At 44.4% G+C, this 16863-nt stretch overlaps 1 protein-coding gene across 3 annotated transcripts in view; it reads left to right on the top strand.

The window, feature by feature from the left end:
• The window catches only part of KREMEN1 (kringle containing transmembrane protein 1), a 55081-nt gene that overhangs the window by 25203 nt on the left and 13015 nt on the right, over positions 1-16863 (top strand). For all 3 annotated transcript variants that reach the window (XM_036353545.1, XM_036353544.1, XM_036353543.1), the window contains exons 4-6: positions 11224-11348; positions 12029-12182; positions 15961-16293. In XM_036353545.1, the coding sequence (XP_036209438.1) occupies positions 11224-11348; positions 12029-12182; positions 15961-16293 (612 nt within the window). The remainder of the gene's footprint in view (positions 1-11223; positions 11349-12028; positions 12183-15960; positions 16294-16863) is intronic.

Genomic DNA, 16863 nt, shown 5'->3' with positions numbered 1-16863 from the left:
TGAAGTGAACATTAATAATATAAATTATGCATACTAATTTTTTTCACCTCTTCTATTTTTCTATTACAATTACATAATGTTTTTAATTGAACCCTTTAGACTGCCCAAGTTAACATTGTCAGAATCCTGGTGTTTTTTGTTTGTTTGTTTGTTTATTGTTGCTTTATAAGAGTAGTTTTTGTTTTCTCAACTAGACTAAATTTTTCAAAGATAAGAGCAGGGGTAGCTCTGGAATTTCTGTGAAGGAGAGGCTTAAGGTAGAAAGGGGAACTGAAGGATTTCTTTTAAAGCTGTATTTATATAGTAGGCACCCTCATTTTACTTGGGTTGCATGTTATTTATGGAGGGGTGCTGATGGAATTTATGGGGGCTTTCCCCCATCAAGCCATATTAACAATTTTCCACAACACCTACCACAGTGGAGGCCATAACAGGTGCTCACAAGTATTCTTGATGATGTGAAATCATGTGTCTTCCAATAAGAAAGAAAATGCAAACTAGTAAAACGTATGTGGACTTGAAGTCACACGAGCTTAGGTTTGATGCACTCCTCATTTAATAGTTTATGGCAAAACGACTCTCCCCTGGCCTCGGCTTCGTCATCCACGCCTTCCAGGGTTGTTTTGCAGATTAATGAGTAAAATATACACGATCCTCAGATTTCAGCACATGGTAGGCATGGAAGCACTGGCAGGTATTGTGGTGGCCTCCGCCTTCCCCCAAGGAAAGACTCCCACTGGCGTGTGAGGGCCTAAATAGGTCATTCCTAACCTGCGTGCTGTTTCTGTCCATTCCTTTTATAGCTGACTGGCCAGGGGGCTCAGGGACGTGCCTCAGCATCTGTGGTGGCATTGCACTCAGGGAACACGAGAGGTCCTGCATTTGTTCCTGCAATGCCGCTCTGTGGTTGCAGATATGGCATCTACTCAGTTAGTCTTTGTTTTTGGCAGTGGACATTATTTAACTTTCCATTAAAAAGTGTAGGCTTTCTGAACCAAATGGACATTTTCCTCAGGGACAGATATATACTGTATTTCTAAGATGTTCTAAAGCGCAGTTGTGTAAAGCGTACGAATCACTTAAAAAGGGAAACTCATGTAGATCATTAAGGATGATTTTACTGAACATCTTTACACCAGCACTTGCCTGTAAGGAATATATGTAAACATAAGAAGTAGTCCCTACCCTCAATCTTATGATGTAATTAGGAATCTGAGTTATAAACATAGGAGAAAATTGGACACTAGCCCACCAGTTATATAAATAAGCTTGAATTATGAGTTAGTGTGCTGTGAGTTTTTGAAGATGAAAGGGCCCAGGATGGGTTGTGGAAATTGGAGGCATCCTCATGGAGAAAGGCAGATGGAGCTGGATGGGGCAGATAGAGCCTGACAGAGACTTGGAGGAAGGTCACAGGAGTGGTGTGCTTGTGGGTTGGGAACTAAGCTGCCCAAGTAGAAGAGTGGACAGAGAGGAACCAGATCAGACCTTGAAAGTCAGAGTTGATTCGAGGGAAACTGACATACTGAAAGCCCTGGTTTAGGAAGATGAGCCCAGAGTACTTTTATAGGGTGGATCAGGGGAAGGATGTTTGGGGAAGAGAGGATGGGTATAGATTTCTAAATCCAGGGCATAAAGGCCTGAGCAATGATAGCAGCAATGAGATAAGTCAGGAAGGGTTAAATCCAAGATGCATTTAGGAAGAAGACTGAACTTGATGACAAGTGCAATATATAAGGGATGAAACAGCAGAAAAAGTAAAAGATGACCCTGTGGTTCGTTGCCTGGGGTATTTGTGGTGTCCCTGCGAAAAAAGTTCAAGTCAATAAACTGAGCTCCTCTTCCCAGAGACACAGCTGTATCATTCCTCTTGAACTTGGGCTGACCTTTTGTCAAGTAAGGTGTCTATTACTGCCTAACAAGCCACCCCAAACCCCAGTGGCTTAAAACAACAACAGATTATCATTTCTCCTGATTCTGTGGGTTGGCTGAGTTTGGGCCAGGCTGTTCCTCTGCTACTTTCCTATGGGTTCCATCGGGTGGCTGCATTCAGCTGGGTGCTCTGCTGGGGCCAGGGCATTCAGGATGGCTTCAGGATTCTACCTGGGTGACCATTCTTTTCAGCAGCGTAGTCGGACCTCTTCTGTGGTAGCTTGCTTCCAAGTAAGAGGAAGCAGAAGCTACCAGTCCTCTCAAGGCATGAACTCAGAAGTCCACCTTTGATTTTATTGATCAAAGGAAATCAAAAGGCCAGCTTATATTCACAAGTAGGTGAAACTGATTCCAACTATTTAAGTAGGGAACGACACGCATGTATGGGGGGCGGGGGTGATTATTAGAGTCTCCTTTGGAGACTGTCTACCACATTAAATAACCAGAAATTACATCTCAGAGAGGAACTCCCACCAGAAGAGAACTACCGCTGTGACACATCCGGGGAGTCAGAATCCTTAGGAACTCTTACTCCCTTCCCCGACAGTTAAAATGTCATAGAGGAGAAAAGGCTGTTTACTTATTTATTTGAGTGAGTTATTATAGATTCGGAGACACATGTGGGGGCTACTTGAAGATTCAGAGTGACTGAAAAGGAGAGTTGTTGTTCAGAAATTAATGCATAGAGGTAAGGGGGGCCGTATTGTGATAGGACTTGGACCAAGATGGCAGGTGGCAGATTTGGAATGGCTTTAGATCAGTGGTTCTCAACCTTCTGGCCCTTTAAATACAGTTCCTCATGTTGTGACCCAACCATAAGATTATTTTCGTTGCTACTTCATAACTGTAATGTTACTACTGTTATGAATTGTAATGTAAATATCTGATATGCAGGATGGTCTTAGGCGACCCCTGTGAAAGGTTCGTTCGACTGCCAAAGGGGTCGCGACCCACAGGTTGAGAACCGCTGCTTTAGATGGACAGGATGGGGTTCAGCATACTCATGGTCACAGGCTGAGAGTGTGGGTGAATCTACACTTACCCCATTGATTCTCTGATGGAAGTATTCTAAATGATTGGTCCTCCGATAGGACTCAAGCAGCAAAGTCGTGTGTGTACTTAGTCCTTGTTCCCATGGAAGTGTTGGAGGTGAGAATGGCATCGGTGTTGGGCCACTGGGGTCAGACCAAACCTTGGTTCAGCAATGTCAGTACTTGAGTTCTGGCTGGGAAAGAATTCAGAGCTAAGACTTAAACTATAAGAGAAAGTTTATTTAGAAAGTCACAGAGATAGAAGAAATGGGCTCAGGAAACAAATTACAGAGGCAAAAGAGGCCCTTGGAGCTTAGGAAAGAGAAGGGTAAAGAGCCTAGGGAGCAGAAGAGGAGGAGGGGAAAGGCACGAGCGTGCTCCTGAGCTGAGCGCACTGGGTCCTGGTCCAAAGGGTAGGGACTTAGGGGACGTCCCAGGGGAGGATCTCAATAGAATCTTCATCAGCTTTCCAGGTGTGTCCTTTCAGGGTGGTGGTCTGCACTGATTGGTTGGCCAGGGCAGGGGGTTATTAGTCAAAGAGGCATCACTTGTCTGGTTTTGCTATTTTTCTTGGCTTCGAGCTGAAACACTACTGAGGCCTAGACGTCATCTCCAGGGGTTAATGCTTAAGGAGTGGTCATGCAGGGGCCCACGTGGGACGTGCATGAGGCCACTCTTTGGCTCCTTGTTCCTTCTCCAAGGGGGTCTACCACATGACTAGCGACATGCCAGGGGAGGAAAGGTCAGGGAAGGATCCAAACTGAATAACCAGTGAGATGCTGGGGGAGAAAAGGTTACCCTGGGAGGGAGGTTCTTGTTTTCCCAGATTTGGCTGTTGTTGGCACCCAGGGCTTTGCACCCTGGTGGCCTTCTGTACTTGGTCTATCTTCCTTGCTCTGCTCATGTCTGTCTAACTGCCTACCACAGAAAGAAGAGATCTGCCACCGAGGCACCAAGGCTGAGTGCCTGGGGCAGGAGATGGGCTCTGCCACACAAGGTTAAATGACCTTTAAAATAAGCAGAGTCACTGCATCATTTCCAAAGAAGCAGATTTTACTTATAAGAAAAAATAATAGATATTCTGTAGATTCAGGAAGAGTTTTCTAAAACATTGGACAAAAACTTTGCTTTTAGTTTCTTTTTTTAAAAAAAAAACACCCGTATTTTTATTGATTTCATAGAGGAAGGGAGAAGGAGAGATAGAAACATCGATGATGAGAGAGAATCGTTGATCTGCTACCTCCTACAGAGCCCCTACGGGGAACCAAGCCCACAACCCAGGCATGTACCCTTGACTGGAATCGAACCCGGAACCCTTCAGTCCGCAGGCTGACGCTCTGTCTGTCCACTGAGCCAAACCAGCTAGGGCGCTTTTAGTTTCTTAAACAAATGTCCCAGATCTGACCAGAGCACTGGAATAGAAAACATAGTAACAGCCAGGACTTCTGCTTATGCAAATTACCATCTGAAGATGCATATTCATATTGAGCTTTTACCATAATGGTTCTGCTTTATGTCTTCATTAGGAATTGTTTGATAACCAGGAATAGAACTCCCTCAAGCTGACTTGAGCAAAAGGAATTTATTGATTTATTGGAAGAACATTGGGAATATATCATAAAATTCAACCCCAGAGTCCCAAGAACCTGGCAAGAAAGTTTCCCCTCTTGCCAACTCTCTCTAGGGCCACATGGCCTCCCACCTCTGCCTCTCTCTCAGCATGGCTATCATCCTTCTTCCTGTTTGTGTACCAACAGAATCAGCTCACCCATCAACTCACATGGCTCAAACATGGCTGGTCGCCTTACCCCCACTTGACAGAACCCTACAAATCCAGTGCCTACCGTTCACTAACTGGAATCCCAATTCCAGCTTCCTGGGAGAGAAATCTGGTGGCCCCAGGGGGAGTAAGCCTTGGCCAAAGGCGTGGGTCCTGTAGTCAGTCACCAACGAGGAGCCGTTGTGGGAGCAGGATCTCTGAGAAGGTGTGTGGGCAGTAGGTGGTCTTCAGCTGAGGAAGCCCCGTGGAGATGTGTGCAGCCCCTTCACAGTGAGGCCACAGTTATATCTGAATGTAGCAGGTGTTTAATAAGCCTGCCTGGTTGCTTCCAACAGTCCCTTGTGATAGTCAAAGAACAATAGCTCCTGGGATCATCTGAATAGAGGGCCATCTCCCCTCAGCCATCTCTAAAACTAATATGTCAGGAACTCTGAACATCTGAAGAGAATGTTGGTAATTAACCCTCATGAGTTTTAAAGCATCAACTATGATAAACAAGGGGTTCGTGTGTATCTTAAGATGATTTTTTAAAAATTGAAAGTGATGAGGCCTCTTTGGTAAGACGAAAAATGCATGACTGAGCCACAGGACTTTAAAGTGGTCTTGGAAATGAAAAGGAATTTGAGAACAAATATCCTTTTTCAAATGGAGTTTTCCTCTCTGCTTCTGGGAAGAGCTGAGGGTGGGTTACAGCCTGGAAATCCACTCAGTTGACCAGTAATGCTTTTGAAGAGTCCATGACGTGTCTTCTCCGGGGAGACTTGGAGCCACAGTTTCCAGTGCGACTCAGAGGGCAGTGGCACCACGTAGAGGCTGCCACTGTTTCAGAGGCTGGCCTTGTGGTGCACAGAGCGTTGAGGGACTAATGTGTTTGAGAATTCTGTCTTTAATCTCAGGAAGTCATGTTCATTTAGCTCCCCAGACTGGGCCTATCAGGAAAAGGGCCGGGGACACTAGAAAAAAACACCATGGTGTGAGAATCGGTACCCCTAGAGCGCCACTCTGCTCTCCATTTCCATCTTGTATTCCCCCCCAACCACCCTCCCCCAGTCAAGGCCCTTAACCTCGCTGGTTTCTTCTCTGTCACACAGCAATAACATCGTCTGTCCTGCCATCCTGAAGGGCTATGGATTTCATGCAACATGCTTATATGAAAGCCCACAGATAAATGCAAGAGATTAACATTTGAATATCTGGAATCAAACCCAGTTTTCTGAGGTGGCTGCCTTTGATTTTTGTCTTATAATTCAACGCTGTTTTATGTTTCTGTTACTAAGCAAGTTGTTCCTGTTTGTGCAGTGAATGATGAAAGCTTTATTCCATATAATGATAATAAACACTATTTATTCAGCACATACTATCTTGCCAGGTCTTGTAGTGTTTACTTTATTTGCATTATCTTCTTTTAATTCTCCTTTGAGGTCTGTATTGTTCCTCATCCTACTGTTGATAAAACTGAACTTGGAAAAGCTAGGCTCCGCCCTTTGGGGCTGGCTACAGCTGTTCCCAGGTCTGGGCTTGGCTCCTGGGGTGGGTTCCACCCTTCGGGACTGGCTTTGGCTGTTCGGCTCTAGGTTGGTGTCTCAGGGGCTAGGTCAGGTCTTCAGAACTAGTGGCAGCCTTTGGGACTAGATTTGGCTCTTAGGCCTTGGCTGGGCTACTCTGGGCTAAGTCCATTGAAATCAAATTGACCCACGCCATGGGGAAGCCCCAGTCTCCATATGATTGCCTTAGAGCAGCGGTTCTCAACCTGTGGGTCGCGACCCTTTCACAGGGGTCGCCTAAGACCATCGGAAAACACATATATAATTACATATTGTTTTTGTGATTAATCACTATGCTTTAATTATGTTCCATTTGTAACAATGAAAATACATCCTGCATATCAGATATTTACATGACGATTCATAACAGTAGCAAAATTACAGTTATGAAGTAGAAACGAAAATAATTTTATGGTTGGGGGGTCACCACAACATGAGGAACTGTATTAAAGGGTTGCGGCATTAGGAAGGTTGAGAACCACTGCCCTAGAGGAAAGGACCCTTAAGTGAGCACACTTGGCCTAGGAGCCAGAGGTTGAAAGGACTGCTGGCTCTCCAGGGAGAGGTGCCTGTGGAAATCACTGAGACACACCAAGGCTGGCTTCCTTGGGCCTGCTGGGAGAATAGTATTGCTTAGGGGCTAGGCTGGGCTCTTCGAAGAGAGATTCCACCCTTCGAAAAAAGAAGAAGAAAGAAATAGCACACCAGTCTGGGGCCATTTGGTGAAGTATATTTGATGATCTCAAGCCACCAAGAAAATTTAAAGTAGGTTAAACTAGGTTAAAGTTTTGGGGGTTTTTTGTGTGTTGGTGGTGTTGTTTTAAAAGAAATAGCTAATGTATTTTAGAAAGGTTTCATCCAAAATGATAAAGATAAAATCTTAAGTATTAAAGTTAACCTTTATGGAAAACTCCGTTATTTAAAATGGTATTTCTAGGTTGCCAAAGAGGACAGTGAGCAGGCAGGTTTCAAAACCAATGGTTACTCACTTTAAGTGAATGTTGTTACAGATCAGCTCTGCTCTTCCCTTCTACTCTGTGCTCTTCATTCACTGCTGCCTAAGAAGTGCCTTTACCCACTCACTCCATGATTTTAGCTGGCGACACAGAACATTTGTTCATTTAACACCGTTTTAGAGCACCTACCATGTGACTGGGACCATGCCAGGCCCTAGGAATACAATGGTGTGCGAAAGATAGTCCTATGCTTAAGTGGTTCCTGGGTAATTGGGGAGAGGGACACATAAACAGATGTTCAGAATCAAGTTCAGCATAGGCTGCTATAGGATTATATAGCAGGGACATATACCCTTCTTGTGTGTGGGTGAGGGGATAAGGGGAGGGCCATGGGGGCTTCCCAGGGAAATGATGCTCAGGCTGCAATCTTAAGTAGGGAAGAATATTCCAAGCAGAGGGAATAACGTGTAAAAGTCCAGAGGCCAGAGTGCAGTGTGCAATTGGGAAACTTGCAAATACACTATGATTTATTTTGACCTATAGATACAGTGTGAGCCCAGGATAGAGGGATCATCCAATGGGGAAGGGGAGCAGCTCAGAGGGGGAAAGCCTTGTGTAACATGTGAGAGAGTTTGGATTTCACCTTGTGGGGCAGCCAGGGATCTTCGAGGGTTTTAAGCAGGTCCCCAGCTTTAAGCATCCCTCTCCGGCTCCTGTTACTTTTCTCTCTGTATGTGTGTCACTGGTCATACTCGCTTCTTTTTGTTCCTGCAAGGCCAAGGCCATTCTTATCTTAGGCCTCTGCCCCTGCCACTCCTTCTGCCTGGAATGTACTGTAAAGACTATCCTGGTTGCAACTGACTAATTAGATTCGAGTAGGGTGAGCCTAGAAACAAGGATGGAATAGGAGGCTGAAGCAGCAACCCAAGAGGGAGGAGATGGTGTTCCAAACTGGGGAAGTGGCAGTGGGGACAGAGAGACATGGACAGATGTCTGGTAGAATTGACAGTGTCCAGCAAGTGATTAACTTGGACGATAAGGGTGATACCTCAGGCCATTGATATTCAGATGGATGGAGCAGCAACGTGCTGTGATCTGATTTCCAGTGATCTGCCTTAGGATGTGTTTTGGGACCTCACTGCTTCAGTGGAACATGAGCTGCCTGGATTTGCTTGCCAAATTGTTGTGAATAGGTTCCAGCTGCATTAATGCAACCCATGGCCTTGTTTATGTCTAATCTTCACATTTATGGTTATGTGCCTTGGGCTCTCTATAACTAATACCTAATAACATGCTTACTGGTGAGCATAATGGACTAAATGAGACAAAAATCAAAGTAAATGACCAGAATGATCATGATCAAGTAGTTCTTACTAAGAACCATTAAGTGCATGGCTTGGTTTTCCATATGCAAGGTCCCTTTAACGTGGCTTATGTGATGCACTCCCTGCTAGAGATGCTTGACTCACTGCATTTGTTTAAACTCTAAAACCCAGCCATTCCCAAGCCTGGCCCCCTGAACACCAGGCTTCTACTGCCCCGAGTTTTTCTGTTTACATTTGCTACTATAGAGACTTGGTTTGTTTCCGAAAGATGCACTTTAGCATGTGTGTGGTGAGCCACATTTGTTATATTTGAACCATATGTGACGTAAAGAAGAAGGGGTAACCACTTGGCTTAGAGGGGGAAGGGGGACTTTTTGGGTTAGCAGAGATCCTTCCTGCCAATTGAAAATGAGCTGGTGAGAGGTAGATGATGGCAGAAATTAAGAGTGTGTGTGTGTGAGTGTGTGTGTGTGTGTGTGTGTGTGTACATACGTACATATGTGTGTATTTTTAGATGTCAAAAGATTAATGTGGATATAAAGCTTATTAAACTGGACCATGCTGTTTCCCAACCGTAAACACAAAGGAAAAATGCTTTCTAAGAGTCTATGTGGCTTACTTTGGAGTTGAAAACATATCACTCTTAACTGACCTAAAAGTGCTTCTAGGACCAGGCCTCATTCATGTCTTATTATAACTCACTTCTATAAGCTGTGAGGAACCAAATAGAGAAAGTAGGGAAGAGCTTCATCTGATAGTGGAGTGATTCATAAATTAATAACACAGATGTTGATTTGTGCATGGGCCACAATAAATTAATTCCTTCATTCAATAAACATTTATTTAGTATGAATTATATAGGTGTATTAGCGCTTTCTGTATAACAAATTACCCCAAAATGTAGTGACTTAAAACAGCATACATTTTTTCTTTTTTTGTTAATCCTCACCTAAGAATATGTTTTCCATTGCTTTTCTGAGAGAGTAGAGTGGAAGGGAGGGGGAGAGGGAGAGAGAGAGAAAAACATCAGTGTGAGAGAGACGCATTGACTGGTTGCCTCCTGCATGTGCCCTGACTGGGGACAGGGAGCAAACCCACAACCCAGGTACATGCCCCTGAGACCCTTCAGTCAATGGCCAACGCTCTAACCACTGAGCAACCAGTTAGGGCAACATACACCTATTGTCTCACACTTCCTGTGGGTCAGGAAACCTGCACATGGCTTTTCTGGGTCCTCTGCTTCAAGATCTCTCGTAAGGCTGCAGTCAAGGTGTCTGCCAGGCCTCTGGTCACACCTGAAAGCTCCACTGGGGGAGGATCTACTGCAAGCATACATAATTGTTGATAGGATTCAGTCTTTGTAGAAAGTGAAAGTCTTGCTTTCTTGCTGGCTTTTGACTAAAGGCCATCCTCAGTTCCTTGTCACATGACCTCTCTTCATAAAACTATATAAGCCAGGAAGGCAATAGAAAGAGTCTACTAGCAAGACAGAAGTCACAATCTCTTGTAACCTAATCACAGAAGCGGTATTCAACAACTTAGCCACATTCTATTGGTCAAAAGCAAGTCACTAGTCTAACCCACACTCAAGGGGAGAGGATTACACAAGGCATGACCACCAGGAGGTGGGAGTCATTGAGGACCATCTTGAAAGCTGTCTACCACAGTTGATATATATATTCAGGTTTCTTTATTGTCAGATACAGCTTTTTCTACTAGACCAAACAAACTGATTGTGTGATTGTGAAACACTAAATGTTTACTGTGATAAGCCAAATAATGCCCCCACCAAAAAAATAAAAATGTCTATGTAATCCCTTACAGGGCATAAGGGACTTTGCAGGTATGATTAAGTTAAGAATTTTGAGATGGAGAGATTATCCTGAATTATCCAGGTAAGGTCTCATGTAATCATACAGGTCCTTATAACAGAGAGGCAGAGAATCATAGTCAGAGAAGGTGATGTGATGATGGAAGCGGAGGCTGGAATGGTGCTGCCACAAGCCAAGGAATAGGGGCAGCTTCTAGGAGATGGAAAAGGCAAGGAACAGAGGCTCTCCCCTGGAGCCTCCAGAGGGAAAATCAGCTGTCACTTGATTTTAGCCCCATAAGACCCATTTAGTACTTCTGACCTCCTGAACTGTGAGATAATGAATCTATGCTGTTTTAAGCCACTAGGTTTGTGGTAATTTGTTCTCTTAGCAATAGGAAACTAATACACTTACCAAGGATCTTGAGGAAACCCATCTGTGGCGCTTTTTAAGGAACAAGGGGAGGTACAAGGCATAGGACGATGGGCTTCCAAGGGATTTTCCTGCTCTCTAGTGATTCTGAAACAGTTCATGTATTGTAGCTTCTATTTTTAGGAAAGTATTTCTAGTTCTCTTCAGTACTAAATTCTGTCAATAGTGAACGGGTAAAAAATTTCGTAGGGTTAGTTATATGGGCCTCACATACTCTTCAAAATAAAACAAAAGTGTGGCATTTAGCAGACGACACTAGGCTTCCATTTTTAAAGTTTGTTACTTGTTATTTATTGTGCCATAGGAGTGGAAATATTGGCTGAGATGAAGGTACCTGGCACAAAACACTTTTCCTTCTTGTTGTTTCACAGCCAGATGTTGTGAAATTCTTTTGTTTTTCTTTTTTCTACAGTGCCTGGAAACCTTGGCTGCTACAAGGATCATGGAAACCCACCTCCTCTAACTGGCGCCAGTAAAACATCTAACAAACTTACCATACAAACCTGCATCAGTTTTTGTCGGAGTCAGAGGTTCAAGGTAACTGCTCTGTGGCTATATATCTATAGAAACAGGTAAAGATGTAAAAGTGACTTTAAACTATATATAAGTTTTTGAAATATAACCTGTGAAGCCATACAACTCTGTTTATCCGCCAAGGAGAAGTTGGATGAAGATTGGGGCTTGGGAATGAGGAGTATGAGGCAGTTCTCTTGTCCAAAGACTGAAAAACCCCAATATCGGCATCCCTATTTGACTTCTGACAGAGTTACTTATTTCCTTGTGCGTGTGTGTTATGAGCAGGAACATCTCTGGCTATATGGGCGATCTGGGAATAAACCAAGGGAGTGGTTGCTTCCTTGATAAATTCAGGGGCCCGGCCTGGACACCAGTCCAAAATATTTCCTTCCTCTCCATTCCTCTATCTGAAATTCATTCGTTGGCCATTAAGATTCAATAATGCTATTGTTTGTTATATCAAAAAATAAGAAAATTAGGTTGTTTCATTTCCTTCCTTCCCTTTCCTTTTATCTCTTACTCTTCCCTCCCTCAGTGTGTAATGACCTGTTGTAAGAATGGGACAAGGAGAGGTCCCAGGGGAAGGGTGGGCTGGGAAGATGAGGCTGGCTGCTTTCTGGGGACCAACCTTGCCAGGATCCTTCAGTTCACTTGACATCCCTGATTGACACTTACCAAGTCCTGCTTCTCTATTGTGGCAGTTTGCTGGGATGGAGTCAGGCTATGCTTGCTTCTGTGGAAACAATCCGGATTACTGGAAGTATGGGGAGGTAGCCAGTACTGAGTGCAACAGCGTCTGCTTCGGGGATCAAACCCAGCTCTGTGGTGGCGATGGCCGGATCATCCTCTTTGACAGTGAGTATGCCTTGTGCCTGTCACTGTTGAAGACACAGGAACCCTTGGGCCAGGGGAACAAGCCTGCCCCCCACTTCTTTCCATGTATTATTTTATTCACTTGGTGATACTTGTTAAGCACCTACTGCAGGCCAGGCACTGACCAGACCCTGCCATACAGCGCTGAACAAGAAGACTCAGCCCTGTCCTAGAAAGGAAGACATTCATTTAACAAGTAATTAATGACAGTTGTGTCATGTGCTGGAGAGACATGGCCTTTTGGGAGATACTTAGACATCCTAGAAAAGATGACCTTTCCAATTTCATGTAAACACTGACATAATTACTCAGTATTAGCTTTAAGATCTTCGTGTGTGTGTGTGTGTGTGTGTGTGTGTAAATCGATTATTTTAGAGAACGAAAGGAAAAGAGAGAGAGAAACATCAATTTGTTGTTCCATTCATTGGTTACTTGTGTGTGCCCTGACCGGGGATCGATACCACAACCTTGGCATATAGGAATTATGCTCTCACCAACCGGGCTACCTGGCCAGGGCCTGTCTTGTTTGTTTGATTTTTTTGTTTTTTTAAAAGATCCTCTTGCTCTGGTTGGTGTGGCTCGGTTGGTTGGAGCATCGTCCCATGCACTGGAAGGTCTCAGGTTTAATTCCCAGTCAGCACACATACCTAGGTTATGGGTTCAATTCCCCCGGTTTGGGCACATATGGGAGGCAACTGAGTGATGTATCTCTCTCTCTTTCTCTCTCTCTCTCTCTCTCTCTCAAAATCAATTTAAAATTTTTTAAAATAACATAATAAAATGAAAAATGAAATGAAGAACTGACGCGTGCTACCACGTGATGAAGCAGACACATCAGGCCACACATTTTGTTATTCCGTGTGGCCCAAAGAAGTTTCCTTAGCATTTTCCCTAATGCCAGTCTGCTGTCAGTGGTCACTCTCAGCTTTTGTTTGAGAAAGTCAATTCACCTTCACTTTTGAAAAATGTTTCTGCTGGATTTTGAATTCTGTGCTGACAGGTTTCCTTCTTTTAGTACTTAAAAAAATATTTCTTCTTTGTTTGTGGCTTGCATCGTTTCTAGAGATGGCTGCTCCAGCTTTGTTCCCCTATATATATATAGGCTTTTCCCTTCTGCCTGCTTTCAGGGTTTTATCTTTGTTTTCAACACTAGCTATGATGTGTCTAGGTATGGTTTTTTTAATGTTTATTTTTTAATTTATTTGCTTGGAGTTTGGTGAGATTTTTAGATTATTTTTCATTGACCTTGGAGCATTCTTAGCCATGTATTTTCTCTGCAAATATTTCTTCTGCCTTGTTCTCTTTTTCTTTTCTTTCTGGGACTCCAATTGCATATTGTTAGACCATTTGATATTATCCCACAGCTGTTGGGTGCTGTTTTGCCTTTTTCACTTAATTTTTTCTCTGTTTCATTTTGGATAATTTCTATTGACCTATTTTCAAATTATTTTATTCTTTCCTCAACTTTGTTTAGTCTGTTTATAAGCTCATCAAAGGGATTTTTTTATCTCTGATAATTGTTTTATTTCTAGCATTTACATTTGACTCTTTTATATAGATTTCATATCTCTGCTGAAATTTCCAGTCTGTTCAAGCATATGGTCCATCTTTTCCACTAGGTCCTTTCTCTATTAATCACGTAGTCTCTGGTAGTTCTAATGTCTGGGTCATTATTGAGTCTGGTTCTGTGGATTTACTTCTCTCTCTTTTTTAAAAATTGAGATATGATTGACATTATATTCATTTTAGGTTTGCAACATAATAATTTGAGATTATATATATATATATATATATATATATATATATATATATATCAGATGTATTATCTCTTGACAATTAGTCTTTATCCCCCCCTTTCTTTTTTGCTTGCTTTTATGTGTGTGTTATAATATTTTATTGAATGCCATACACGATGTGCAAAAGAACAGCAGAGGCTGAGGTCAATAGAACTTACCCCTGGAAAAGGGCAGGCCTGTGCAGTGTGGGGACTGAGCCTTTGTCGGTGGTGAGCTGGGTTTGGATTTTCTTGCTTCTGTCATTGTCTTCAATGCACATCAGGTTTCAGATCCCTTCAGTGATGAGCTGCTGTTACCTGTGCTTCGTGTGGAGCCTGGGATGCCAGTGGGCTTCTTCAGTGTTCCTGTCCCACCCTCAGCTTTAGGTAGTTGCTACATGCCTATGCCACCCAGGGGGTCTTCCCCTCCCTCAGTGCTGTTGCCTGTTACTTGGTGCTATGCTCTGTGAGGTCAAGGGGTGGGGAGATGTCTTGGTCCTCCTGTCCATCCTCAGACTTAGGACATATTACTGGGGTTCAGGGGTGGGACCTTTTTAGCATCCCTGCACCCCTCCACCCCTCCCTGGCAGCTAACCACTGCCTTGCATCGGTGCTGGCTCTTGGGAAGGAGAGCGTTTCTGCCCTGCTTTCATTGGTGCAGGATCCTGGGCTCAGGGCAACACGGGGTTGGTGGCTTTTGCCTCTGCTCTTCCCCCAGAAGCAGATCTTTGCCTGGTTACTTTGGCAGGAAGGAGAGAGTTTCCTACTCCCTCTCCCCAGGGGCAAACAGGTTTTGTTTCTACCCTGGCTCTGGGAGCAAGAAGGTTTGCTGCCCCTCTCCCAGCAGCTTAAAGCTGTGCTTCCTTTGGGAGGGGGTTGTGGTGGGTGCTGGGTGGGCCTGCCCAGAATTGCCTGCAACTGAGTGCAGACCCCTGTTGTGTCTGGGGCTCCAGACTGAGAGGCTAGCCCACACTCAACCTTTAGGGGGTTGTTAAAATTTAGCTGCTTGCTTCTTACTTGCTTCTATGGTGGCTACCTCTTCCTCTTGTTCTGTCAAAGACGAAACACTTTGGTGTGGTCCGACTCTCCTTGGAGGGGCTTCTTGCTGTTTAGAATTAAATTTCCTTTGTCTTCAGACCTCAGCTTTCTGACAGGCTGATAAAAGTTTTGAGCTTTTTTCATTGTTTGGATGAAAGCATCCTCTTACTGCTTTCTACATCCTAAAGGGAAGTGGAACTCCCCCAAAGCTTTGTAAATCCCAGCCCCACACTCCCTCTCAAGGACGTTCACATCCAGGACCTTGTTTATACTTCACCACGTAAGATACGGTCAAGTGGTTGTATCCCCTTCCTGGAACCTGCAAATCAAAAGCGGAGTCCAGAGAAATCAGACGTGCTGACAGTGATCAGACTGAGTGAGTCTCCTCCAGGCAGAAAGTCAGTTCTCGTGTGGACCGTCGTGTGCCTTGCTCCTCTAAGGTATCAGGGATGCCCCAGTGCTGTAAGGCCCTTCTTTTTCATGGCTTTACCTCACGGAGTGCCTCCCCTGCAAGAGGGCCCACTGTTTTATCTCATCTGTCCTCACACATTCATGTGATACAGGAGCAGGTGGTGGTCTCTCCAACCTCAAGACTGAAAGAAGTGAGAGGCCTGGAAGTGAAGGATCACATGGCCCAGCTGGTCCCAAACCCAGACTCTCTGACTCCAGCCTGGCCCCCACCTAGGCCACACCACTGTGCTGTGTTCTAATTCTAAGGTCTCCTGGGCAAAAAAAGAAAAAAAAGCTTCCACAGTCATTTGTTCAGGGTTTAAGTGATTCATTTGGTGATTTGATCCCGAAACAGAAGACAGTCTGGCTTTCTAGACTAAAAACAATGTCCTAAACTGGATCACGTTCAGAAGTTCAGAAGAATTGGTTGTAACTGGTTAGAAAGTGAGCCCTGTGGCTGAGCTCAGGCTGAGGGCTGTGTCCTTTTGTCTCCCACAGCTCTCGTTGGCGCCTGCGGTGGGAATTACTCGGCCATGACTTCTGTAGTCTATTCCCCTGACTTCCCTGACACCTACGCCACAGGGAGGGTCTGCTACTGGACCATTCGGGTCCCGGGAGCCTCCCACATCCACTTCAACTTCACCTTATTTGACATCAGGGATTCTGCAGACATGGTGGAGCTGCTGGACGGCTACACCCACCAAGTCCTGGTCCGTTTCAATGGAAGGAACCGCCCACCTTTGTCCTTTAATGTCTCCCTGGATTTTGTCATTTTGTATTTCTTTTCTGATCGCATCAATCAGGCCCAGGGATTTGCTGTCTTATACCAAGGTAAGACTTTCCCGTGTGTCTCTGGCTCCTCTTGCACACCCTGGTGACCTGTGGAGCTTGGGCAGTTCTTGCTGGGAGATCTTAGTCAGGAGCTACTGACTTAACTTACGGGTTTCCCCCCTCCCATTTCATAACTTGTATATGTTTCATGATACAGAAAAGAGGTGAAACCTGTAATGTTTGCCATGTTAGTAGTCCTAATGACAGTTTCCATGGGAGGGTTAAAAGAACAACCAAAAGAAAGAACTGAGGCGGATAGAATTGGAAGGCTCTAAGGAGGTCATTTGGTCCATCACCCTGTCTCTCAGGACCCAAGCCACCCACAGAAGATTGGTTTCCCATCTTTCTTTAAATCCTAAGGTGAAGCCCCACTCTATGTCTCTCTAATGTGGGCACATGTGTTCCAGGCACATATCTTTGCCAGCACATGAGAAACAGGGGTGTCTAAGACCTGATCTTTGTCTTAGATGTCAAGGGCCTCAAGAAGAGTTCACTCAGTATGTGCTACAGGGAGCCCGAGGGAGGAGGCTACTCCACAGGTGGGACAGTCTTGGAGAACAGGTAGGATTT

The sequence above is a fragment of the Myotis myotis genome, unplaced genomic scaffold (assembly GCF_014108235.1).
Source record: "Myotis myotis isolate mMyoMyo1 unplaced genomic scaffold, mMyoMyo1.p scaffold_m19_p_20, whole genome shotgun sequence".
NCBI classification, from domain to species: Eukaryota; Metazoa; Chordata; class Mammalia; order Chiroptera; family Vespertilionidae; genus Myotis; species Myotis myotis.
Note: the sequence above shows the minus strand (reverse complement) of the source record. Positions and strands in the feature narration are given on the sequence as shown.